We start from the raw sequence: 27,436 nt of genomic DNA, 5'->3' as shown, positions 1-27,436 counted from the left end.
ACAATCCAACCATTCTCTAAGGACATCGTGGGACAGGAACCCAATTGAAAATGATCTGACCACTTTCAATTGTAGCATGACTATAATTTTGTTCACTGGTATGCAGGGTGCAGCCACTAGGGACTGGTCAAAATGATTCAATGAAATTTGAACATGATCCAATGCAGCCAAGGGTGTTTATGCTTATTCAGACATCATGTTTTAAGCTCTCCTGTGGCCTGATCCTTTAAATGTGCATGAATAAAATGCAAAAGGGTCCAATGTGTTCCTGTAAGACCCCCAGTTCAGAAACACCCTTATTGCCACCCACACAGCTTTATTAACCACTTTAAAAATGTACTTGGTCACAGGCAACCCTTAAAGGATTCCTAAGTGCCTGCAGGCAGGCAGCCCTTTTCACATCCTTCAACTAAGTGGTGCTATGCTGCTGCTGCTCTAGTGCCTTCTTGTGGGCATCCAGAATCTGGGGGGTGTCAAAGGGGTTGCCTACCTTCTCACACCTAGGACTCCATCATGGGTTGTCTCCGTGCAGGTACATTTTTAAAATGCTCAATACAAGTGTATGGGTAGCACCGAAGATGTTTCCAAACAGGGGGATCTTAGAGGGATCCACTGCCATTCTCTTCACACATATATCAATGTTGCATCTCCAAACATCCCCCTTCCTCAGAGCGTCACATGGGGGGGGGCATGAAATATGATAGCTGAAACAGCATAAACAACAATTTTTGCTTCAAATCGTGTTCAAAGTTCTTCCACTGATATTGAAAACTTCCTAGTGGTTCCACCATGTATACCAGAGCACAAAATTGTGTTGTGCTACAGTCCAAAGGGGCCAGATAATGTTCAATGGGGTTGCAGGCCCATGATGTCCTTGGAGAAGGGTTGGATCATCTGGGGAGTGTCAGCAGTGTTAAAAACTGTCAAAAACATCATTTTGTTGCACATCACACTGCAAATTGTAATTTTTGACCATGGAATGTGTGTAAATGAACACCCCATGGGAAGCAGTGGTTTCACTGAAGCCTTTCATGCCACTGCCTTGAGGCCTTTTCTTGTCAATTCTGAGGTGCAGTGTGTCTGAAATGTTTTCCTCACCACCCATAGGAAAACCACATGAATTCAATGCTGGGCATCACTGTTCTCACCTCCATCACAGAGGTGCCAAGAGAATGGCTGATATGTGGGAAAGAGAGTTGTGACAACCTTTCCGTCGAGTGACACATCCACAGTGGCACTGGGCAGAGTTGTGGTAAAATTTAGTACCATTGCTACATCATTAACCCACTTTACACTTCACGTGAACTTCTGAATGGAGACCTTTTCTTCACGTGTCGCCACCTTGCTGTTCAAAGTGCCGACAAGCCTAAGGGTGATGTCTTTAAGGCACCATGCCTCTGTACCTTACAGAGGAAGGCTATACACACACCTTTGAGCCATATTTCACATATATGCACCCCCATGGGGTAAAATCAGGGTTTTTCAAATAAGTGACCCTTCAATTGTTTTGGATATTATATAGAGCCAATATGTGTTTCAGAAGCTGATAATTCATGTCACACAGGCTTTTAAGCCACTGTCATTCAATACTAAAGAATCTAGCAGTGCAGACCACTAGAAAAATATTTCAGGACTTATTGGGAATCCAACCCTAGAGCATTAGATCTGCAGTTGACATGTGACATCTGAGCCACTTAGCCACACTACTCAGATGATACATAGAGAGTGAAATCAGATTGCATAAAAAGTGAATGCATTTCAGCTGTCAAAATTTTGGACAGTAAATTGCAGAATCATTCATAACAAAGTCCCTGAATTTATTGCCCACCAGGAAATTTGTTACACTCAGATTATTCTTAGAACTGAGAGCTAGATGACATGAGAAGTAGAAAGCTGGGTAATACTTAACAAGGCGTGGAAGGCATATGAAAAAGTCAAAAATATTGTCTCTATTAATGTGAAATTGAGCCTAACTGTGAAGTTATCTGGATACAAGTAATAAGACAAGGTGAACAAATGTTAATCAACAGATGTTTTTGCTGGCCTCCAGATTCTGACATAAAGGTTGTAAAATGAGTAAAAGACTGTCTAAAATCAGAAGCATGGAAATTGCTGATCATGTAATTTTAGTTGGAATCAACTTTAACTTAGTGACTATTGACTGGGACATTTATGGAGTCATTGCTAGCAGTATAGACAGACAGTCTTGTGAAGTAGTTCTGACATGTTCTCCAAACCATCTTGAGCAGCCAGTTTGACAAGCCACATGAAACCAAAATATTTTAGACATTGTAGCTACAAACAGTCCTGACGTTATTGACAGTGCCAGTACAGAGACAGGGATCTGTGATTATGATGTCATCATAATGCTGATGGTTACTTGAGTTAATAAGCCCATCAAGAAGGCTAGGAAGTTCTGATATGATTGGCGCAGAGGAGTTATGGAAAAAATGTGAATTGTGCTCTGAAAAAGTATGTGCTGAGTGAGTGAATTAAGAACAGAAAAGACCCATCATGTTTAATAACTAATTTCATAAAATGCTTTGGAAGCAGAGGTTGTTTCACTCTAAGGTAAAAAAAGAATTTGGAAATGTCAACAGGAAATAGTAGAAATTTGTGCAGCTATAAGAAGATTGATCAATGGGGCATTTAAGAACTTTCTCCATTATACCTTAGGGAAGGATCTTACTGATAACTCACAGAAATTCTGGGCCTATGCCAATCACTAAGTGGGTTGAAGGCTTGTACTCAGTCTGAAGTTGCAATAGAAGATAGTAAAATGAAAGTTGAAGTTTTAATTTTCATGTTTAAAGAAAGCATTCATACAGGAGGGTCATAACACTGATATACTGCATTTGACCATCACACAGACTCCTACACAGGGGACATTAAAATAGACATCCCTAGTACTGAGAAGCAACTGAAAGGGTTGGAAAAACTAAGTCACCAAGCCCAGATGGAATCCAAATTTGGTTTTGGCCCCTTACACAGCTTGCATTTATTGTGAATCTCTCACTCAGCACAAAGTCCCAAGTAACTGGAAAAAAGTACAGGTAACACATGTAGATAAGAAGGGTGAAAGAATGGACTTGAAAATTACAAATCCATACGCTAAACTATGGTATGCTACAGAATTCTTGAATATACTCTTAGTCTGAATGTAATAATTTTTATTGAGACATTAATGCTTCTGTCCACAAATCAGCAGGGATTTAGAAAATATTGCTCATGCAAAACTCAGCTTGCCCTTTTCTCACACAATATCCTGTGAACCATAGATAAAGGGCACAGGCAGATTCCTTATTCCTATATTTCTGGAAAGCATATGACATCTTTCCCCACTGCAGAATGTTAACAAAGTCCAAGTATATGGAACAAGTACCCATATATGTGAGTGGTTCAAAGACTTCCTAAGTAAAGCATGCTGTCCTCAACAGTGATTGTTCATCAAAGACAAGGCATCATTTGGGTGAGGAGTAACCTATGACTGTTTGCTGACGATGCTTTGTCTGTGGGAAAGTACTGTCATTGAGTGACTGTAGGATGATACAGTATGACTCATACAGAATTTATATTTGGTGTGATGAATGGCAGCTTTTCCTAAAGGAAGAAAAACTATTAATGCACATGAGTAGGAAAATCTATACAGCAATTTTAAAATATAGTAATAGTGGTATGCTGTGTGTGTGATTAATTCACACCAATTAAATACCTAGGTGTAATATTGCAAGGCAATATGAAATAAAATGAACACACAGGGATGGTAAAAGGCAACGCTAATGGTAAAGACAAGTTCATTGAGAGAATTTTAGGAAAGTGTAGCTCATCAACAAAGCAGACCTCATGTAGAATAGGGATTATTTGTGAACTCCAATAGGAATCCCTAGAGGGAATACATTGAGAAAATTTAACAAATGGGTATTTATTATCAGAATGATTCTACTGCTGTCAACACACATTTTGTGTAAGGATTGTAATGACAAGATAAGAGAAATTTGGGAGCGTGCAGAGGCCTATAGTCAGTTATTTTTCCCTTACTCCATATGCAAGTGGAACAGTAAAGGAAACGACTAGTAGTGGTACATTATATCTTCCCCACCATACACAATATGGTGGCTTACAGAGTATGTACATAGATGTAGATGAAACAACTATGCTCATCTTATTAACACAGTGAAGAAAGTGGTTGAGCTACTGTGGTGTGAAACTTTGGTAAACTTACCCTGTATACCAGTGCAATGCATTCAAATATAAATATGTGGACTTCCTTAAAAATGAAGCAACATAAAACAGGTTTAAATGCATCTGACCACTTTCCTAAACTTAATGCAAAGGCATATAACATGTGGAAATAAATGTGGGAATATAGATGCTGGCAGAGAGATAAACAGTACATTACTATAACCTGCAATTAACTGATTCACCCTCAAAGGTTATATTTTAAGGATTGAACATATAACTGAAGGCACTAAATGTCCATCGTAAGTATTTACTTCCATCACAGTTCCTATGGCTACATCCACACAATAGAGATCAGAGACTCACCAACTTGTTTATGTGAGTCAATGTCAGAGGCAATCTAAATCATTTATTCTTTTCATACAAGTGCTGTCATGACCAGCAAGTCACTTTATGCTGCAGACTGAGCAAGGTGAAGCAGCAATTTTCCACTAGTATCAGCACCACACATCAAAAAACACAAAAACTTATAGAATAACCATGGACTTTATAATAGTGTGTTACCCACACATACACATGAGTATATGTGTACCATCTCATGGACTGTTAGTCAAGTTATAGTGCTGTATCTTAACATGTTTCATCATTATGTTATCAAAGCCATCATATAAACATAAAATTGCAGATCATTTCCTCTTTAGAACAAATTAGTGTATTTGTACAATTCCTTTTCCCTTCAATAATCTAACATAAAGGTCTATATGTCCAGCTGTCAGGATGTGATATTATGATACGTTGCCAACTATTATGAGAACTTAACATATTTTTACAAAATCATTTTCAATCACTAGATGAATCACCTATGTAGGAAAATGTTGGCTGTGTGGGGTATTCACCAAACTCCAACAAACAAATAAAAACTAGCAGGTGAAGAGCTGTAACTAAAAATATGTTTGAGGTAGTGTGAGGGTATATGGAGTATATTGTTGCATGAAGGTAATTAGTTTTGTCACAGTAGTTTGTCCTCACTTGCTTCTGTCAAAGAGGAATTGCCTTTGCCAAATTTATTTTTCTATTATATCAGGTTAAGAGTATGGTTTTTATCTTTATTTATTGATCTCATTCAAAGATGCTTGAGCACACAATCAGGTCTTTTGGCCCTTTGCATTGGTAATTGTTGATGAAGTGGTCAAAGTAGTGCTAACAGTTACCAATGCAGGCATATTCTACCACTTTCATGAAATAATACAGCACTTCTTATAATACAAGTGGGAAACACTTGAGTAAATGTGACTAAAATTGTCAGTATGGTATTTCTATATTTCAGTTCACTTATAAAAGCTGTTGCTGATCTTTATAAACACTACAGAGCAATGATTAACTTCAAGTAGAAAAAATTAAAGTCAATCAATAAGCAAACTTATTTCCTAAAGTCTTCCACTACCAATGCCAAGAAAATTTGGATTAGCACTATTTTGTTGCCCATATAAGTTTTCACAATCTGCAAATCATTATCTCCAAATGAAATTTCTAAGTTACTATACTGAGGTTCAGACTGCCCAGTAATTACCTTGGTGAGACAGTATTTGGGTTGGAAAAAATTATGAGATAATATCTTTATGTTATCAGACAGAGAAAAAAAAGCAATGATGTGCAAACCAACTTTAAGTTGATGACTTTTTTAGTGTATTGTAAATGACTGTGATAGTCACCACAGACTATCAGCTGGTTCCTTCTGTCTGACTGATGACACAGTAAGGAATCCAGATTCTCCATAAACAGTTCAAACTTTCCAAGGGGAGATCAATAGCCATTTAGAATTAAAAATGAAGTATTGTTCAGTATTATTTCACAAGCACACACTTAACACTTATATATTCTGATCAATACACTACACTATACTACACTACACTATTTGTCTCAATATTTTTGAAATTGCATTCTGTCTGTCTTCTGTATGTAACAACTTTTTTTCCCCATATTAGTTCTGCATAAGTAACCTGCTAGAGTGCAATGTTCTATATGTAGCTTATTGATTCCTGTAGTTGTGTGGGCACAGAGCTCTCTCACTTTTCCAAACAGATAAGAACTCTTCTTCCTTATTACTTAGTCCTCTAATATTTTGATGAAATAAACTAACCTTATTTTTCTGTGCATTTTGTGGGACTCTTCTGTTATTTTGACTCCTTTCAAAACAAGGTGCCTGAATCCTGATTCTAACCTAAAAAAGGTCTGTCTGACACCAGTATCCATAGTGATTTTGCTTTGTGTGATGGTGGCCCGTTATATATTCTCTGTGAGAAGCTCAGCCAATCTATTTTTCCCTCTCCCACTCAGATGTAGGTCATGTCAAGTATATCCCCATCTACCAATTCTAGTAACAGGCACTGTACTAATATGAGATTTCATTTCAGTCAACAGCAGTCTGCTCAACTCTGTGTTTATATGGCTCACACCACTGTTGACCCGTGGCTGGCCATGATGCTGCAAGACATTCACAAAACTCTAATTTATGCATGTAGTTGCTACTCCTATTTCATGCAGCTCCTCCCTAATGTTGTAATTACAATCCATAGCCAGGCTGTTCCCTTCTCAACCTACTAAAGGTTTATCAAAACCTTTCCACAAATTCCCTATCCCTTCTGTCACCTAGCTAAGGCTAGCATTTGGCTTCACAATACTTGTGACCTTGTACCCTGCACCTGATTAGACCTGTACCATCTGGCCTACATTCTTCCCATGGCAACTATCTAGCAGCAAGACTCTTTTCTTTCTACTCTCTTTTGTTATTGACCTACACTGAGTTTTTTTGCTAGACATCTGTTGCACCTTATAATGACCTACAGCTGGATGAGGCTCTTCCCCTACTACTTCAGGTAGCCAGTATCTGTTGATCTGCAAACAACTAGTCAAGAACTATCACAAAAATCCATTAGCTCAATTACTATCAATGACACTATCTGAAACAATGTTGTGCTGTTTGAAACTTTCCCAATGTTGTAACAGCTTCATTGGTCCATAGGCGTTGCATGAAATAATGTTGTGCAAGCTGCACAATATTTCAATGAGACAGCTGCTCATCATCTTCATATACTTAGATATGTTGCTGCAGTGGCTCACCAGTATATATATGCTGGCTCACTAGAAAAGTGCTGGCACCAAGGTATGGGCTATAATATAATAGATGAAACATACAGCACAGTGACATCCAGTGCCCCCTGCCAGAGAAATGTGGGAAAAGTGCAGTTGCAAATCGCAGCACAGTATGCATGCATGCATGCAGGCAGAGTTATGGCATCCAGTTTAAGTGTGGAGGCTATGATTCCCCATCTGTGTTGACTTAAATTCATTCACCTGCAGCTGATGCTGCCTCAGTAAGACTCAGTTTATTTGAAGCTTCTTGAACAGCCTGACAAACTTGTAGGACACATCACCAACCTAGGGTAGAAAAACAACCCTTGTAAAGTTCTCTGTTTCTTCTGTCTGTTCTTGAGGTTTAGTGTGTGCAGGTTGAAATGCATTACAAATATGTTCATTGGAGTATCTGTTTGTAACAAGACAGAGTGAAGGTGGCTAATCTCTGCTGATAAGCTCCCTGCATCTGTGATAACTCTAGTCCTATGAACAAGAGTCTGTAATGTGTCACTGCATTGAGATGGGTGATGGCAGGCCTGTGTAAGTTGGTTTACAAAACACATTGTGACCCAAGGGACCATCTTCTTTTCTGTGGGCAAAGACATCTAAAAATCGGAGGTCTCCATCTTTCTCCACTTTCATGGTGAAGCAAATGTTTGGATGAAGGCCATTAAGGTGTTGCAGAAACACAGGGCATGTTACTGCCACATGTGGCCTTATTACAGAGGTGTCATCCACATACATCCAGAAACATTTAGGTTTCACACCACCGACTGAAGTGGTTTTTCTTGGTCTTTCACAAAAAGGTTAGCTACTATGGGAGACAAAGGGCAAACCATCAGTTTGCTCAAAATATTGTTCATTAAATAAAAACTAAGTCAAGGTAAGCACATCTTTGAACAGATGTAATATGTCCTCCTCCAACATATCTCCTATAAGCTGGAATGAATCCACCAGGGATACTTGTGTGAACAAAGAGACCACATTGAAACTCACTAATATACCAGCTGGTTCAAGATGCAAAGTCTTCAGTGACTGTATAAAATATTCTGAGTTTTTTTATACAGAGAATTAAGACTTTGTGTCATGAACCAGCTGACATATTAGTGAGTTTTGATGTGGTCTCTTTGTTCACATGTGTACCTCTGGTGAATTCATTACAACTTATAGAGGTTAATTTGGAGGAGGACATCTTACATCAAATCAAACATGAGCTTACCTCGACTTACCTTTGGTTTAATATTTTGAGCAAACTGATGGTGTGCTATGGGCAGTCATTTGTCTCCCATGGTAGCTAACCTTTTTATGAGGGACTTCAAGGAAAAGCACTTCAGTCAGTGATGATGAAACCTAAATGTTTCTGCATATATGTGGATGACAGCTTTGTAGTAAGGCCACGTGGGGCAGCAACATGTTCTGCATTTCTAGAACACCTTAATTCTCTCCATCTGAGCATTTGCTTCAATATGAAAGTGGAGACAAATGGAGCCCCCCCCCCCCCCTCCCCATTCTAAGATGTCTTGGTCTGGAAAAAAAGAGATGGTTCCTTGGGCACAATGTGTTTCATAAACCAAATCACACAGATCTGTATGTATGAGCTATGAACTGCCATCACCCATCTCAACACAGTGGCATATTGTGGACTCTCTTTCATAGGACTAGAGTTATCTCAGATCCATGGAGTATACCAGCAGAACTTAGCCCATCTTCACTCTCTCTTTTTACAAAACAGGTACTCTGATAAACAGATTTGTAATGCATTTCAACTTGCATCCACTAAACTTTAAGAATAGCCAGGAGAAATGGAGAACTCCACAAGGATGACTTTTCTACGCTGTGTTGATAGTGTGTTCCTCAAGATCAGCAGGCTGTTCAAGAGACATCAAATAAAATGTGCCTTCTGCTCTCCAGTGCAAGTGCAAATGATGCTGGATTCCATGAATGACAATATATAAAATCCCGTACCAGTGTGCAAAATCATACATTGGCTAGACGTGTTGCACTGTTAAAGACAGATGCACTGAACATAGATGTCATACCACATTGTGTCAGCCAGAAAAGTCTGCTGTTGCTGAACACAGTTGCAACATAGTGCATAGTATGAACTATGGAGAGACAGGGATCCTTTCTTCTGCTTACTTGTACTGGGACTCCATCATTAAAGAAGCTGTTGAAATACAAGTAAGTAATGACCTGATTAATAGAGACACAAGATATCAACTCAGCAAGGCATGTGAACCAGCACTGGCATTACTAAAGCATTGTCAGCCACAAACAAATGAACCTGAGTCAACAGAGATGGGAAATCAGAGTCCACACACTTAAACTGGATGCCAACACTCTGCCTGTGCACATGCTGTGCTGTGATTTGCAGCTTTTAGTTTGCCACATCATGCCTGTGAAGACTCCATTTTATTGGCAGGGGGTGCTAGATGTTACCATGCTCTATCTATGATGTTATAGCCCCACACCATGGTGCCTGTGCTTTTTTGGCAGGTAAGCATATATATTGGTGAGCCACTGCAGCAACACATCAGTAAGCACTTGAAGATGATGAGCAGCTGTCTTTAAATATTGTGCAGCTTCCACAATATTATTTAATGCAACACACATGAACCAATGAATCTTAAACAATTTTTATTAATTAGACAAATAAATTACCTAAATGAGTCTGACATCAGTATAAAGTTTTACAAATAAAGCCATCTACATCATATATTATATTTTCATTTATTACCAGGTTTTGGCTACTGTCATCACTAAGTCAAATCTTAAGATTTGTAAACGCAAAGTTCATTTAAACATTTTTATTTGATAAAGGTTTGATATGGTCAGATATCAGTCACCACACAAATGGTTCAAATGGCTCTGAGCACTATGGGACTTAACATCTGAGGTCATCAGTCCCCTAGAACTTAGAACTACTTAAACCTAAGTAACCTAAGGACATCACACACATCCATGCCCGAGGCAGGATTCGAACCAGCAACCGTAGTGGTCGCGCGGTTCCAGACTGTAGCGCCCAGAACCGCTCGGCCACACCGGCCGGCAGTCACCACACAAATTGACTATACTTTTGAGGTCTTCATGCATATAGCTACAATTATCTGGCATTACAACTTCCATTTGATCTGAATCTGGCTCACTTCCTGTCATATTAAGCCAGTATAATGTAATTTAAGCTACAGCAGCACCTCTCACTCACTGTTCATTCTTCATATAAAATGAACCGTAGTATTTCTCCTGATATATCTATGGCATTGACTAATTCATATGCTTATAACTGCCAATAGTACATTATCATATCGTGTATTCTAAATGATTTCAAGTATGATTTTAGGTTTGGGACATCCTGGTTTTTCAACATTCAAATGAGGGACAGCTGCATTTAAACATTTGAATACAATTACTCACTTCAACAACTCTGAATATCTACCTTTCCATCATAACCACCAAAAATTAAAAAGTTTTTGATGGTGTTAACCGCAGTCATGCAATACTTTTCAAAAAGAGTAAATCGCGATTTGACTGTATATTACTATATTTATCTTCTGTACTATCTAGATATCAGGTTTTATGACTTGCAAAGTACAATGTTAAAAGTTGTTAGACCATTATTACATCATATCTCCAATAAACTCATACAGGAATCGGTGAAATGCCCCAAGTAATGAGGATAATGAGAAAGGGGCAGTATGTCAGAAGTATGTCAATAAGTTGAGAATTTTGGTCTGATTGGAGACACAGTAGAGTAGTCCATGCAGTTGTGATGACTACTGTGTCCTGATGGCACATGGTCAGCACATCTGCCTAGTAGGCAGAGGACATGGGTTTGAATCTCAGTTCAGCACAAATTTTCAACTTTCTCCATTGCTGAACTGAGATTCAAACCCATGTCCTCTGCCTACTAGGCAGATGTGCTGACCATGTGCCATCAGGACACAGTGGTCATCACAACTGCATGGACTACTCTACTGTATCTCCAATCAGACCAAAATTCTCAACTTATTGACATACTTCTGACATACTGCCCATTTCTCATTATCCTCTATTAATTCATATCATTAATTCATCTTATTAATATATATATATGTGTGTGTGTGTGTGTGTGTGTGTGTGTGTGTCTGCTTGTGTCTGTATATGTGTGGATGGATATGTGTGTGTGTGCGCGAGTGTATACCCGTCCTTTTTTCCCCCTAAGGTGAGTCTTTCCGCTCCCGGGATTGGAATGACTCCTTACCCTCTCCCTTAAAACCCACATCCTTTTGTCTTTCCCTCTCCTTCCCTCTTTCCCAATGAGGCAACAGTTTGTTGCGAAAGCTTGAATTTTGTGTGTATGTTTGTGTTTGTTTGTGTGTCTATCAACGTGCCAGCGCTTTCGTTTGGTAAGTCACATCATATTTGTTTTTAGATATATTTTTCCCATGTGGAATGTTTCCCTCTATTAATTATATATTGATATATTGCCTTGATTTTTATATATATAAAAAAAATCAAGGCAAGGATGACCACCAATTGATCAACTCAATGTAGATGCACACCACACTCGAACTCTTACAGGAATCAATGAAATTCTGTACTAGGCATGTTAGGGTAGTCTGTGCAGTTGCAATGAGCATTGCATGTGGATGGCACATTTGTCAGGGCATCTGTCTAGTAAGCAGAAGACCCAGGTTCGAATGACAGTCTGCCACAAATGTAAACTTTCTTTAAACTTTCCCCTTTGCTGTAAATCAATGGCCACTGGCAGCTGATGTCATTAATTGCTTTGTGCCTTAATAAAGTAATTATTTAAAAGAAAATAGGACATAAATTAAAGTAACACAAAGTTACATAATGGTAGAATGAAAATTAAGTGGTGAACATGACTGTAAATAAGCTACACTGTGTGTTAAATGACAACAGACACTGAGAGAAATTAGATGTCTATTAAGCAATTTTATGTGAGAATATTAATTTTAACTAGTAAAAAAATTACTTAAATAAAATTTGAAAGCAAAAGTATAAATCAAATCCAAATTTAATTAATAAAAAAGACCTTAACCAATTCTGGAAGAGATGTATTCAGTTAAATCAATAACCTACACAGATTGCTTGATATCATAATAATTTCTTGCATATATTTCCATTTGGAAAAGCAAGATCACACTTTAACATCTCATCAACAATGAGCTTGTTACAGTTGGAATGCAAGTTCATATTATGGAAAGATGGGGAATGATACTAGACATGTGCTATGAAAGGAGCCATCCCAAATTTTAACTTAAGTAATTTACGAAAATCAAGGGAAACCTAATTCTGGATGAGCAAATGATGATTTGAACTGTTGTCTCCTGTATACAAGTTCAATGTTTTACCACTAATTCAGTTAACTATGAACCGCAATTTCATGTTTCAAATAACTATAGAGAATTTTAGTTTTATGTTTCTTGGACTTGTCTCATCCTGAGAGTAAAATCTGCTGCTATTTCATTACTATTATTTTTCAGGTGACATTTAATACTTACCAGCAATTGAATTAAGTGTTCCTGGTTTCACTTGTCTGTCATCATCTCCAAATTCAAGATTCATTGGAGTCACATCCCGACCAGCCTTATCTGCTGAGAATTCTAGAATGCCATGACCAGACTTCTCACTGTAACAATAGTGAAGTGTGTCTCATGTTATATGTACATTTATTAAGCAAAAAGATCATTTTCAGTTTATTCACCTTGAATTAAAATATTTAGTTCACAAATTATTAGCAAAAAAAACAACTAAAAAATACTGTGTTATTCTACATTTGTAAAAGAAGTAATAAAAAGAAACAGAAGAATTACTGACAGATACCAAAATTCATGCTGCTGAGACAACATAGCAGGAAGGCAGTTAGAAAATACATTTCTTTACCTTCCTATTTTCAAATTTATTGTGGCACATAAACTCACATATTTTTATATTTTTTCTGCAGAAATAAGTTTTCTTTGCAGCCTAGTGACACTTTTGTGATAAAAAAGAAGATAAGCCACATAAATATACAGCTGTGCAGAAGGCAACCACTGTATCAATGTTGAGACTTGAGCCTCCAAACTACTTTTTCCGGGACTGTATCATATGGAATAAATTAGAATTGCAAACAAAGTGTTCATTAAGTTTCACAAAATTCAGCCTAGGGTAAGAGCTGGTGAATGCAGATATATGTTTTTATATGGAATTAGAATATTTTATATTAGATTAGATGCACTTTTTGTTCCAATGGATCCATAGTGAAGAGATCATCCAGGATGCCAGAAAAACAAGAATTCACAATAAGTATTTAGAAAGAAAAAAAAATGCTCATGTACCTTCCACACATCGCAGATGAAATAGAGGATTGATGCTATTTCCTGGGATAACCAGATTTCATTTCAACCAGTACACTTTAATGTGCTGCAATAAATCTCCTTCTGTCATGGAGAAAGTCAGCAAGCAATAATATTTTTGTATTCCAAAAAGCAGTCATGAGTGCTTTTTCTGCTGATATTCTAGTAGCAGCATTGAATAAGACCTTGTTGCTTCATAATGTCTGCTCCCTCTCTCGTGAATTGTGTGACCCTACAAATCTTCATAGATCACAGTTATTATGACTTCCCCTTTTTTTCTTTCATTTGGTGGTTTAAAAGCTGGCAACGGAAGTCTTTTTTGATATATCTCTGTGCTTCATGGAGAAGACAAGGGACAAGCATCTCTGATACTTTGGAATTTGGATTGTGTCACGTTAGAATAGTGGGAGCTATAACAACTTCTAGTAAGACCTCAAAATGGTCATATTCACAACTTCCACTATTTTGTCTTAGATATTCACCACCATGGATGACATTTAATATGTCCGTTTTCAACAGCATTACGAGCAGTGGGAAAACGTTGGGCCCCTTCAAACACATAAATTGTTTAATTTCTGTTTGACATGATTATTAATGGCCAAGAATAGTTCTTGAGGGATGAGATATTTTATAATTATTTTTATGACTCAAAGTTTATCCTTGAAATGGATTCTATTAACATGCACTCCTGTTTTTTGTACATTATGGAAGACTTTACAAAACCGCGAGTGAGAGGGGATGATATGAGGGGTCTTTATGACATAAGTTTTCATAACAGTATTATATATTTGCAATAAAAATCTTTCTCAAGGTCACAATAAACGTGAAAACACTCCTAGAACATTGTTTCCAACATCAAAAATGGTTTTCTGCCTTGATTAAAATTGATACAAGGAAGCTGTTAACAAGTTATTGTTTTGGAAAAGGTTTCTGAGTTCTGCAGTAAATAGTTTTTTCAAAGATATTTTAAAGAATAGAAATCTTACACTATGATACTACTGGTGCATTATCCAGTTATTCAGAAAATACACTCGAGAACACTGGCTGATTCAAAATGTAAGTAATGAAATAAACAAAATATTTAAGTACTTCCCTTGATAGACATCTGCAGAAAGAATATTAATCCTATTAACTGATTTAAATTATTAAATTATTGTGATAGATATACATTTAATCTGCAGTTCTGTATTACTATGTCATTTTTCTCTCAGTAAATTAATACATTTATATCCAATTATGACTTTTTAAACCTAACTCTTTTTCTACTGTTGACATCTGAAAACTGGCCTCTGCCTGCATACATGTTTTTGATATTTACTCGTTTAATAATGTTTGTGAGTAACTTTTTCAAAGAAATACCATATCTTGTAAAACGGAGTCTATGTTTTCATTGTGGCAATAATAATACGTAACAGCCCTTTTGAACTGTTTCAGAATACTGTACTGAAAATCAATATCACATGAAGTTCAGAAAGCCATAAAATAAATTGGAGGTCAATGAACACATCCCTACAAAGAACTGCAAGATTATTTCAAAGAAATGAAAATTCTGTACCATGTTTCCTAGTGCTGGAAATTGGTTATTATAGAGACTGTGGAAATCAGAATATGCAACAATAATTACAGCAGAAACAAGAGCTATGCATTCAGTGGTGCATCATGGAAGGCAGTATTAGATGTATCAATATTACAAAATAAGGCTTGTGACAGTTTACATTCTGTTTTTCAGAGATGTGCACCACAGGTGGAAGCATATATGAGGCATGGATTTTATATTTAGTAATGGGGAGAGTGTGGTATGGGGTGTTGGTAAGGACAATCCCAATGTCTTCCTGACAATCAAATGTTTGTTCTGGATGACGTTGGTGGACATAATCATCAAAAGCTTATGCTTTTAATAAAATGTCACACAAAAAGATAAATGAAAATGTTTTATATAAAAGTAAATATGCATTCTCACAAGGAGAAAATGGCAAGTGCTATCACCCCATTTCTGAGAACCTATGCTCAGTGGAAGAGGGGTTAAAATATGCCAATAAGTGTCTCTGCTTATTCATAGAAACTTAACTCTTTCTGGGAAAACAATGGTAAAAGTTTTCTAGGTAGTTTATATGCCTTACAGTATGTAATACATTCACCGAAGTGGTGGTACACTGGTTAGCATTGTGGTTTTACAACCCAATTACTGTTTTTATTTTATCTTATTTGTCTTCTTTTCCCACTGATCTACCCATGTCCTTCTTATCAGATTAGGGCATATAAGGGCATTGTATTAATTATAAAATTACAACTCGGTTTCACAATAAGTGTAATATATTTATTACACAATATAGTGTGTAATAAGGGTGTATGGTATTTTTAAGGGAATCAATTCTTATATAAATTCTTACTTTTAATTTTTACATCTATTCTTCAGGAATGTTTCATGCATTCCCTTAGATTACACCAATTGTAGAAACATTGGGAACACACAAATTCCACACCCTATGAGCACTACACAAAGTCAGATTTGCCACAGTGCCATTTCTTCACATGAATCTCATTCAAGAGAGAGACACTGTTAATATTGCCGAAGATATTCACACATTGGCAATAATTTCATGACAATCATGCATAATGGATCATTTTCCCAAAAACTGGCACTTGCTGTTGGTTATGCATTAAGATACACTACAGGAATTTCACTAAAAACAATTTTAAATAATTTTCTCATTTATTTATTTATTTATTTATTTTTAAATTAATTCAGCAGACAGACACTTAGCACATGAAGATAGGTAACATTGCTTCAACATACATTGGAAAATGTTTGTGTAGTGCATTAATGCGATCTTAGTAAATGAGTGTTGTAAAATGATCCTTTAATATAGTGTTCATTAAAAGAACGATGATCATTCCACTTGGGACCTGTGGAAGATACATTAGCTTATTTGTTTTATTTGTAAATATTTGTCACGTATTATTGTTTCTCTGACATGTTCTACATCCTGGAGGACCTCCTCACTATGGATTAATTGGAATGAAAGTAAATCTAATCTAATCTTCTGTGGAATGGGTACACAAATGAAAAACAGAAACACAAATAAAACCAATAATTGGGTTTCAAACATGTGGTACAAAATTATGAAGTCACAATGCTAAACATTGTGTCACTGCTTCAGTTAAACTTACTATGTGCTGTAAAGCATGTAAACTACCTCGAAAATTTTGATCACCATTTTCTCAGAAATGGGTAAGAATCTACAGATAAGTTGACGTGTTTATTCATTTATTTTGACCCATCATTCATGGAGCGAAGTTTCTGGGAAATCACGTAGTGGTACTTCCAATGTTCTCCTCATCAGTGCAGTTTAGTAGTGCATCTCCATTTATGAAGGGAACATATACACTGTTCAGTATGTCAACATGCCTCAAAGTGTCATTTCAAGCATAGAAAGTATAGACATTGTCACTTTGTGACAAGGAAAGTTGTAAGCATGGGAAGTCGCCCATCAAACTGGCATACACCAAAAAAGTTATTCAAACATTCAGCTGCTATCATGCAACACAAAACACTGACAATCTGTTTTATATTGGTTGCCTGCAGTCAACAGTTCCAGATGATGACAAGCACATATGAATTATAGCTTCGAAGTATCCCAGGGAGAATGCAACAGAACTGGATGCTGCCTTACTGATGGCAACTGAGAGGGCTGCATTGACCCAGACAGTATCTAACTGTCTCCATATGGTCAGTTTGTCTTCTAGGCACCCATTACAAATAACCATACCCCCCACCCCCCTCCTTTTGTGCAATGTGTGGTATGTGAAGAAGGAGGACAAGGGATAATGTGAAATGGATCCAGGCTCAATGGAATCAGGTTCTCTTCATCAACAAGTGTAGGATTATATCTAATCCCCATTGTGGATGAATGTGGAGGTGGTTACATACCTATGCAAGTCTCATGCAAGCAGTTCCACATGTTCAACATGATGTTTTAGGACTGGTTCCACATACTGATCCTGGATCCCTCTCATTACAATTGAGGGACATTTGAGGGCAGTGCAGCATCAGGAAAGGATCCTCCAACCTGTTGTCCAGCCCTACAGTCAAAATTTTGGTGATAGCTTCATTTTTATGACTGATAATGCACCCGTTATGGTTGATAATGCACCCACAGCATGAATACCTTCCTCCAGAAAGCAGGAATCAAATAAATGGAATGGTATGCAGTGTCTGCTGATATGACCAGACTGACTTTGCTTAGGACCAGTTGAAACTAGCAATGCTGCAGGAAGAACTACCCTCAAACAGTGGATGACCTCATGAGAGCCATCTTCAAAGAGTAGTGCTGTATCCTGCTAATAGTGTGTGAGCGTGAGTGCTGTGAGTGTGGTGTCATTGCACATGCATGTTTGAATTGGCTGCCAACTGTATCAGTGTGGGCTGGCCACTGGAGGCTGCCTGTAGGAGGCAGGTACATGGCGCAGTTCCCGCCATGTTGTCTGCCAGCGGCTGGCACATATATTTGCACGGAGCAGCACTGACTACTTCTGTGTGATCTTAGTTTTTATCATGCACACCAGTTTTCTGTGAATTGTGAGATCCCAACAGGAGGTTATTATTAAAGATGTATTTGTGTGATGTGGATTGATTTCAAATGTGTATTAACCAATTATTACACAAAATTAATCCAAATCACACAAATATGATTTGAATCACCTCTGAACAATAATCTTCTCAAGACTTCACAAGGCAAAGAACACTGATGTGCACAATACAAACTAGGATCACATAAAGGGAGTCAGTCAGCATTGCTCCACGCATATGTATGTGCGAGTAGCCAGCAGATGGCATCACGTGGACAGCACCGCACATGTGCCTCCCACAGGTGGCCTCCAGCAGCTGACCCATGCTGATACAGATAGCAGCTGATTCAAGCATGCATGCATGGTGACATCGTACTCAGCACACTCACACTTACATGCACTAGTAGCGGGATACAGCAAGTAGAACAAGCTTGAACTACAACAAGCTTGTGTGCAGCATGATAAGTAGGATCCAAGCATGTTGCAATACTCATTGTAGTGGAGAAACATGATACTGGATGTAGATTGCTGTAGACTTTGATTTCAAAAATGTGGAAAGATGTGTACTTATGTCAAGATTACCATTATTTTTGTTATTTTTTGTTCCTACTTCATAGTAAAGTCTGTTTTTAGTTCCAGGATGATTATTCTTTCATTGCAGCTTCCCTTGAATCTAAGCCCACACACATTCATAGGTATGATGGTGGTACAAAACTAGTTTTTAGTAGTTTATTTGTGACCTGCTGCATGAAAAATTGTCCATCTACCTAAGCATCCGATAGCCATTGGTATCTAGCTTGCATTTTTTGTACATCCTAGTGTAATCTCTCACTTTGACACTGACTTACAATATCAATCTTCTGTGGAAAGCTCAGAAAGAATTTCAAGATAATGGAATTTTGTACTCATGTCACAGCCAGACCTATACAAATACACTAATTGTGTTCATCTACAGCTTACTTTTAGCAAAGAAAGATTTTTACTGCAATAACTATTGAGGAGTAGGTACACTATTTGACTTTGTTCATTTGTTAACTGATTACGCCAAAGGCAAGTCCATTATTTTTTTGCCCTTATCTATGGGTCAGTAAAAATTCCATCTCGGATTTTCAGTAGTCTGTTCGGATTAATAAATCCTAAGTACCTAACATGAGAAATAATTATAAAAGGTTTATAACATTTCATAAGTTGTGGTGGTCTGACAGATGCAAGTGAATTAATTTTCTCAGAAAACAAGAAAGTAACAACAATCTGACAATATCACTCCTTTTCATTCAGTATGAAAATCATTATCTAAGGTTTATAACATTCTGTAAGTCATGGTAGTCTGACAGATGCAAATGTATTAATTTTCTCACAAAACTAGACAGCAATAGGAGTCTTACAACATTGCTCCTGTCTATCTCCCTGTGTCAGCGATCACATTTCTCAAAATTTTCATTGTTGTCAATGGAGCATTATTACAGATATGACAGAAAAATTACATCCATGACTCTGACAAGCTGCACAAGTTTCATTATTGCAGAGCAAATATAAATTTTCTTCTACCTACCCATTAGCATTTCATTTGATAGATATTCAGTTTATAACACTACAGTATTTAAAGAGAAATCAATTCTCATCAAAACCCTCCATGTATCTAAGAGACTTGTGACTATTTGTTACATATTTGTAGATCTCCAAATATAATTATTTTCATATGCTTACAACACATAGTCATTCCGAAGGTGAATTTAAAGCTAACTGTTAGATTTTGACAAAATATGTACAAATTTGTTTGTTTATAAATGATGGCATTCAGAAAGATGTATAACATGGTTGTGGAAGAGGATGGTCAGTAAATTCAGAAACACTTTTTGGATGTTTCAGTCACAGATGAGAGCCTGATAGTGAAGTTGGTGATAAAGCTGCTTTTTCTGTAATTGAGGAAAGTGAGGAGAATTCAGATACAGAACAAAGTAATGTGGAATACAGTTCATGTCCTCAAGATTGTGATGAGAAGGAAGAATTTTATACATCTTTGAGGAGGAAGACTAACAAAACCATTAACTCTTTATTTAAGGAAATCATTCTATTCTTCACAAAAAAAGAACCAAACAAAATTTACTTATGTCATTTCTGTTTAGGAAGGGTCTAGCAAAAAATATGGACAATATTTCTTATGTCTGGGGCTGCCTCACACAAAACTGTTAGAAATAATAGTGTCTTGCACAAGTCAATATATTGACAACATAAAGTCAAACTTCAGTCTCACAAGAGGTGCATTATTAACATTTAACTGAGATAAAGGCTGTAGTCAGACTTATTTTATCTGACTGAACTGCATACAGAAGAGAAAATGAATCTTGATGAAATATGGCAATCAAAAGTCTATGGAAGTGAAATATCCTGGATGACTGTGGGATTCAGAATATTTAGATTTCTTCTGTAATGTTTAAGATTTTATGAAAGAGAAACAACATCTATGAGAAAGGAAAATGATCATATTGCAGTGATAAGAGATTTCACTGATTACTTTGTAGCCATCTGTAACATGTTCCTCACCTGGTAAAATTGTTACAGATTATGAGAAACTGGAAGTGTTCTGTAGCTGATGCAACTTTATACAATATTTTCCGTCAAAACTTGCAAAGTATAGTTCAAAAATATTTTCTTTAGTTGACTGCAAAATGTTTTACATCAGTAATATAGAAATTTATGCTGGTAAACAGTGCAAAGGACTTCATGAAGTAAACAATAAAGGAACTCATGTTGTTGAATAAATGATTTTCCCTTTTTAAAGAAACAGGGTTTAAGGTTATGACCAATAGCTTGTACAGTGATATTTCTCTTCCTGAAATCTGACTAAAAGATTCTGGGTTGTCAGTCAATGAGACACTTAAGAAAAAGAAGGAACAAATTCCAAATGTACCAAAGAGTATAAAAAACTGTGCTTTACAATATAAAAGATGTTTTCATGCATGTAGAAAGTGAAGAAGAATGTCAGCTTGATCTCCAGCTTTCATTTTGATAGGGCTTTCGATGAAGGGACATGAAGTAAAATGAAACTTAAAATGATTGTACAATTAAAAAAAATCTGGGTTGGATATTGTAGTCAAGATGTGTTCAGGTTATCGTGTCTCCCAAAATGGAATAAATAGCCAATAATTACTGAAAACCACATTAGTAAACAACCAAGTTATGTATTTCAGAAATGAAAATGATATGATGAGATTTCAAGATTTTCTTGGAGGTTTAGGATAACAGTTGTTTAAGACCACTAACAGAGGATAAATATTTCAAATCCAGGTATGCCTTTATCTATGTTGTTTAGATTTGTTGAAATTTTAGGAACTGATAAAAAAAGAAGGGAGCTGGACACATCTGACACCAAACACAGTGCTATAAATATGCAGAAGAAATGTATATAGTGTCAAAATAAAGAAATCTCAAATGACAAGATACATGTGTTATTCATGTTGCGATTGTCTACGTCTCCAGTTGGGTACATCACAATGCAAAATGGACTATGAGGACAAAACAACTGATTCAAAAAAGATGTATGATAGTTAAGAAAGAAAAATCACATGTGTTTATGTTGGTGAGTAAACAAAGCCTCATTTGAACAAAAAAAAAGACACTATAGAATCATTACAAAAGTAAAAAGACAATGACTTGGATAAAATAGATTTTATTTCAATTGTTATTAGTTGCTGATATCTATCTCAAAACCTTTAAATTAGTAATCAAAGGCAGTAACCACAAGGCCACAAATTTGATAATATGAAAGTCACTGAGATGTGTAAGAAATGTGGCGCTGAATTTCATATTTCAACTAGATAATCTTCTGGGTCTTGTTCAGTTTTGGATGCCCAACCAATTATTATAGCTGTGCGGGATTAGCCGAGCAGTCTAAGGCGCTGCAATCATGAACTGTGTGGCTGGTCCCGCTGGAGGTTCGAGTCCTCCCTCGGGCATCGGTGTGTGTGTGTTTGTCCTTAGGATAATTTAGGTTAAGTAGTCTGTAAGCTTAGGGACTGATGACCTTAGCAGTTAAGTGCCATAAGATTTCACACACATTCAAACATTTGAACAATTATTATACTGTCATTAGCATAAATAAATAAACAAATCAACTGTATCTGTGGAAGATTTATTTAAAAAAATATTATCAGAAACAGACAACTAATAATTTTCTCCACAAACATAGAGAAGATCACAAAATATGATTTTGATGACTGTCACATCAATGTTAAATCACGAGGCTCTCTGCCTGTTTAGACAGTAACATATTAAGTATGTGTACCCTGAATTCTGACGTCCACCTATGTCAAACATTTGTCCCAATGAAGTCAAAGTTGAGTATGTCCAGAACTCATTTGCAAACTAAAAGGAAATATATAGCTCTGTATTGGAAATTGTAGAAATTCTTATAGCAAATATAACAGAAAAGTAGTTTACATAATTTAATGAGTGAAGGTAACAACTCACTGAAAAGTTAAGGTGCCGAGTTACTGAGAGAAATATAAACCAGATTGAGAATATTAATAGCTTTTGAACAAATCCTCCTTCAGAGTGATAGAATACACATACTCGCACACATAAACATCTAATGTTTGCACTGCTCTGGATTTGTGGATTATGCTCGCACTGCAGCTCAACTGGTGTATGGAGTTGTGTTGAGTGGAGTTGGTGAAATGAGGGAAGTGAGCACTGGAGAAGGGTGGGTGAACACTGGGAGGGAGAGGCAGTGTGTGCACAGGGCAGGAATGTAACACTGGTGAGCTCATTCTGGTTACAGGCAGGCAGAGTTCTGCACAGTCTTCCCCATGTACTCTGGTCACCACTGGAGAGCATATCTGGGGTGATTATCAGTTCCTTGCCGAGTGTGCTTAAAGCTTTGCTGAGACTTTCACAGTGGGAATTACCCCCACACCTAGCCCAAAAAAATAATGCCCTTGCAGTATCCACAAACATCTCTAATCCTCCAACCATCCCCAGGAATCAGCTGCTAAAGATCACCCTTCTCATAGCCCAATATCAATCATGAATGGGGCAAATTAACCACATCCTTCACCAGTACTTCACATATCATAGTGCCTGGAAATAAGGAACACCCTCCCAAGTTATGTTCTGTCATCCACTCAATAAACACAATGATCTGGTCCATCCTTATACAGTGCGAACTCCTAACCCCTACTGCATGTGTCATACCCCTGTGGAAGACCCAGGTGCACGTCATATGCTTACCTCATCATATCAGAGACAGGGGACCTATGTAAACAGTCATAACATATCATATATCACACTGGTGTAGTTTCTACAAAATATTTTACATGCTTATGAGCACCAACCACCTGTCAATCCAAATGAATGGCATCTGTCAAACTGTGACTGAGGGAAGAGTTGACTTCCCAGTGGCAAATCACATTGTTAAGTACAACACACCAATGGCTGCTTCACATCCTGTATCATCTGGATCCTCCCTTCCCCTCCCCTCCACAACTTCAGCTTCTCTGAATTACATAGATGGGAACTGTCCTCATATTGAATCATACAATCCTGTAATTTTCCTGAGTTCAGTCGCAGCTAGTCCCCACTCCACAACCACTTCCACCCCTGCCCTATGCCCCTAACTTCATTCATCCTGCACTCATGGCCTCTTTTCCACTGTACCTGTATTTCTCTTTCTCTGTTCTATCTACCAGTTCCAACCTATTCCTACATGTCACTATGTGCTGCACACAACTCTGCCAAATTGCAGACAGAAAGAGATCATAGGTAACACATTCCTGCCCCAAGCATCAACTGCCTAGCCACACAGCCATCAGCCATCCCACCCAAGCCTGCATCCCCCCCCCCCCCCCCTACATCCTTCTCTCCTTGTCCATTCTACAGAAAGCAATCCCTCTCCCCAGTCAAGTTGCAGTGCAGGAACTATGCAGTCTCCCAGTGAGAATGTAGCCATACAGCTGTACAAACATACCATCATTAAACCACAAAACAGGCTCCTGTATAGATTATGCTAACCTACATAGGGAGAAATGCTCATCATAATAAAATAAGGCAAATCAGAGCTCAAATGGAAAATGGATATATGTAGGTGTTCGTTTTTTCCACGTGCTGTTTGAGAATGTGATAATAGAGAATTATTGTGAAGGTGGTTGGAAGAACCCTGTGTCAGGCACTTAAGTGTAATTTGCAGAGTATCTGCATAGATGTAGATGTAGATGTAGACATAGTAATAAGCATCCCTGGCAGGAAGAAACAACTGAATGAGTTGAAAACAAATAAGTCACCAGGTCTGGGTGGAATCCCAATTCAGTTTTACAAAGAGTTCTCTATGGCACTTGCCCATTACTTTGAATGTATTTATCATTAATTTCTCACTCAGTGAAAATTCCCAAGCACATTAAAAAGAAGTGCATATGACTCTTGTTTATAAGAAGGGTAAAAGAAGAGACCTGCAGAATTACAGCACAATATCCTTAACATTAGTTTGCTACAGAATTCTTCAACATATTCTCAGTCCGAATATAACAAAGTTCCTTAAGACTGAGAAGCTTATGTGCATGAATCAACACAGTTTTAGAGAGCATTTCTTGTGCAAAACTCATATTGCCCTTTTCTCACTTGATATACTGTGAACTATGGATGAAGGGCAATAGGCAGATTCCATATTTCTAGATTTCCGAAAAGAGTTTGACATAGTGCCCCACTGCAGACTGTTAACAAGGTATGAGTATATCTAATAGGTTCCCAGATAAGAGAGTGGCTTGAAGACAACCTAAGCAACAGAACCCAGTATGATGTCCTTGATGATGAGTATTCATCAGAGTCAAGGGTATCATCAGGAGTACCCTGGGTAAGTGTGATAGGAATGCTATTATTCTCTATATACGTAAATCATCTGGCAGACAGGGTGGGTGGCAATTTGGAGTTGTTTGTTGATGATGCTGTGGTGTGTGGGAAGGTATGAAAGTTGAGTGACTGTAGGAACTTACAAGATGACAGACAAAATTTCTGGTTGGTGTGATAAATGGCAGGTAGCTCTAAATGTAGAAAAAATTTAGTTAATGCAGATGAGTAGGAAAAACAAATCTACATTATTCAGATACAGAATTAGTAGTGTCCTGCTTGACACAGTCATGTCATTTAAATATCTGGGCATAATACTGCAAAGTGATATGAACTGTAACAATCATGTGAGGACTGTGGTAAGGAGAGTGAATGGTTGGCTTCAGTGTATTGGGAGAATTTTGGAAAAGTGTCATTCATCTGTAAAGGAGACCACCTATAGGATGCTAGTGTAACCTATTCTTGATTAATTCAGAGGCTGGCTGCTAGTATTATGGAGATGCTTTGGGAACTCAAATGGGATTCCCTGGAGGGAAGGCAACATTCTTTCCAGAGAACACTACTGAGAAAATTTAGAGAACCAGCAACTGAAGCTGACAGCAGAATGATTCTGCTGCCACCAACACAAATTTTGCATAGAGACTATGAAGATAAGATACTAGAAATCATGGCTCCTACCGTGATATATAGACAGTCATTTTTCCTTCACTATGTTTGTGAGTGGAGCAGGAAAGGAAATGACTAGTAGTGGTACAAGGTACCCTCCACCATGCACCATATGGTGGCTTGCGGAGTATGTATGTAGATGTAGATGTAAGTGTAGGTAAATGTGTCTGTATGTGTACTCTATAACTTGGAGACAGGATTCAACCAAACATTTTTGTACTTATATACTTATCAATGACTGACTGCCTCCACTATTCAGCAAGTTCTTACCTTTACTGCTTAAATGATTTTTTTTTCCACCAAGGACATTGCAGAGACAATGAAAAACAATAAAATTTTTGGAAGTGTTTCACAAAATGACTTAAACATGTTTTTAGGGTTTGGAAGAGGACACACAGTATTTAAATGAAATCTGTTCATGTATTTTGCAAACATAAGTCAGTAAGAGTATTAATAATGAAAATAATCATCATCTAGAGATAGTAAAAAAACTTCCACTTTAATTTAATTGATGTTAATTATCAGTGGGTAAACAAATTTCTTTTAAACTCTATTACTTCTTCTAGTAGCTTTGACTAACTATATAATGAGATTTAAGGCATGGTATACATAGATACAACTTACAACTCAGACCCATCTTCACTGGAATCTTGACTGTTGCCTCCTAGAGTGCCATCCCCACATGGCCCACCACCTGATCCTCTGTGATGAAATGTTCGACGACGAGGTGGTCTGTAAGCATATCTTCTTACATCTGAATCTCTGTCTTGTGAACTTGAACGAGAAGCTAAACCTGTTCTATGTCTCCTAGCTGCTCTGGGATCTACGCCTGCAAGCTCCTCCTGTGATAGTGATCATAAGGTAATCTCACATATTGAATACCCAACAAAAATGAAGTTGTTGAATAAATACTCCCTTTTGTCACATTGCTTGAAGACATTTTACTTAATAATGCACAGACTACATTTTAACACTTAGGCATCATATTTATCAAATAACAGGATGAATACAATGATCTAAATGATAGTTTTATATTGATTGTACAATGTAACTGTCAAGGAAACCCTTGAGTGCAAGGTTGCAAAATGCCAATTATGTTTATGGCATTCAACACCCCACAAGTTGCTTAACTTGCAACCACGTTATTGACTGCTAATAACAACAGCGGGCAGGACTGAAGGTATCCAATGATGGGCACAATATGACACTACAGAGCACAGTTGAACTGCTTAGTCAATAAGTAACTCACAACAAGGCTACAGGGCTGGTGGTATCGAGACAAAGCAGAGCAATGGCAACAATAAACAAAGTGAACTCTTCATTATATCTACAACAATAGTTGCTGAATTTGACATTTCATCGGAAAGGAACCCAAGAAATTTTGCAGAGTGAGAAAGAAGTGGCACATGAAATACTAGCATTTCTGCAATACGAATGTGTGGTGTCCTATACACTCGACTGTGTGGACAATGTACATGAGGAGCACAATGATGACTATACATATACATACTTAACAAGAGAAAGTGATGCTGAAACAGTTGTTGAGCCATGTAGTTCATCATCTTTGTCAGACAGGGAGTCATGAATCCTATCTCCTGCAAAATGTAGTAAAAGACTATCATTGTCCAAGGAGCAAGTACTAAATGTAACTAAGGACATGAAAGATCATCCAAGCATAGTAAAAAAACAAATATGAACAGATTTCAAAC

General features: G+C 37.3%; 1 protein-coding gene across 1 annotated transcript in view; it reads right to left on the bottom strand.

Moving 5' to 3' along the window:
* LOC124556243 (potassium voltage-gated channel unc-103) overlaps nt 1-27,436 on the bottom strand; it is a 700,301-nt gene that overhangs the window by 113,015 nt on the left and 559,850 nt on the right. The window contains exons 13-14 of the mRNA XM_047130231.1: nt 26,352-26,569; nt 12,822-12,949 (exon numbers count right to left, since the gene is read on the bottom strand). Coding sequence (XP_046986187.1) covers nt 12,822-12,949; nt 26,352-26,569 — 346 coding nt within the window. The remainder of the gene's footprint in view (nt 1-12,821; nt 12,950-26,351; nt 26,570-27,436) is intronic.

This window comes from Schistocerca americana, chromosome X, assembly GCF_021461395.2.
Source record: "Schistocerca americana isolate TAMUIC-IGC-003095 chromosome X, iqSchAmer2.1, whole genome shotgun sequence".
NCBI classification, from domain to species: Eukaryota; Metazoa; Arthropoda; class Insecta; order Orthoptera; family Acrididae; genus Schistocerca; species Schistocerca americana.
Note: the sequence above shows the minus strand (reverse complement) of the source record. Positions and strands in the feature narration are given on the sequence as shown.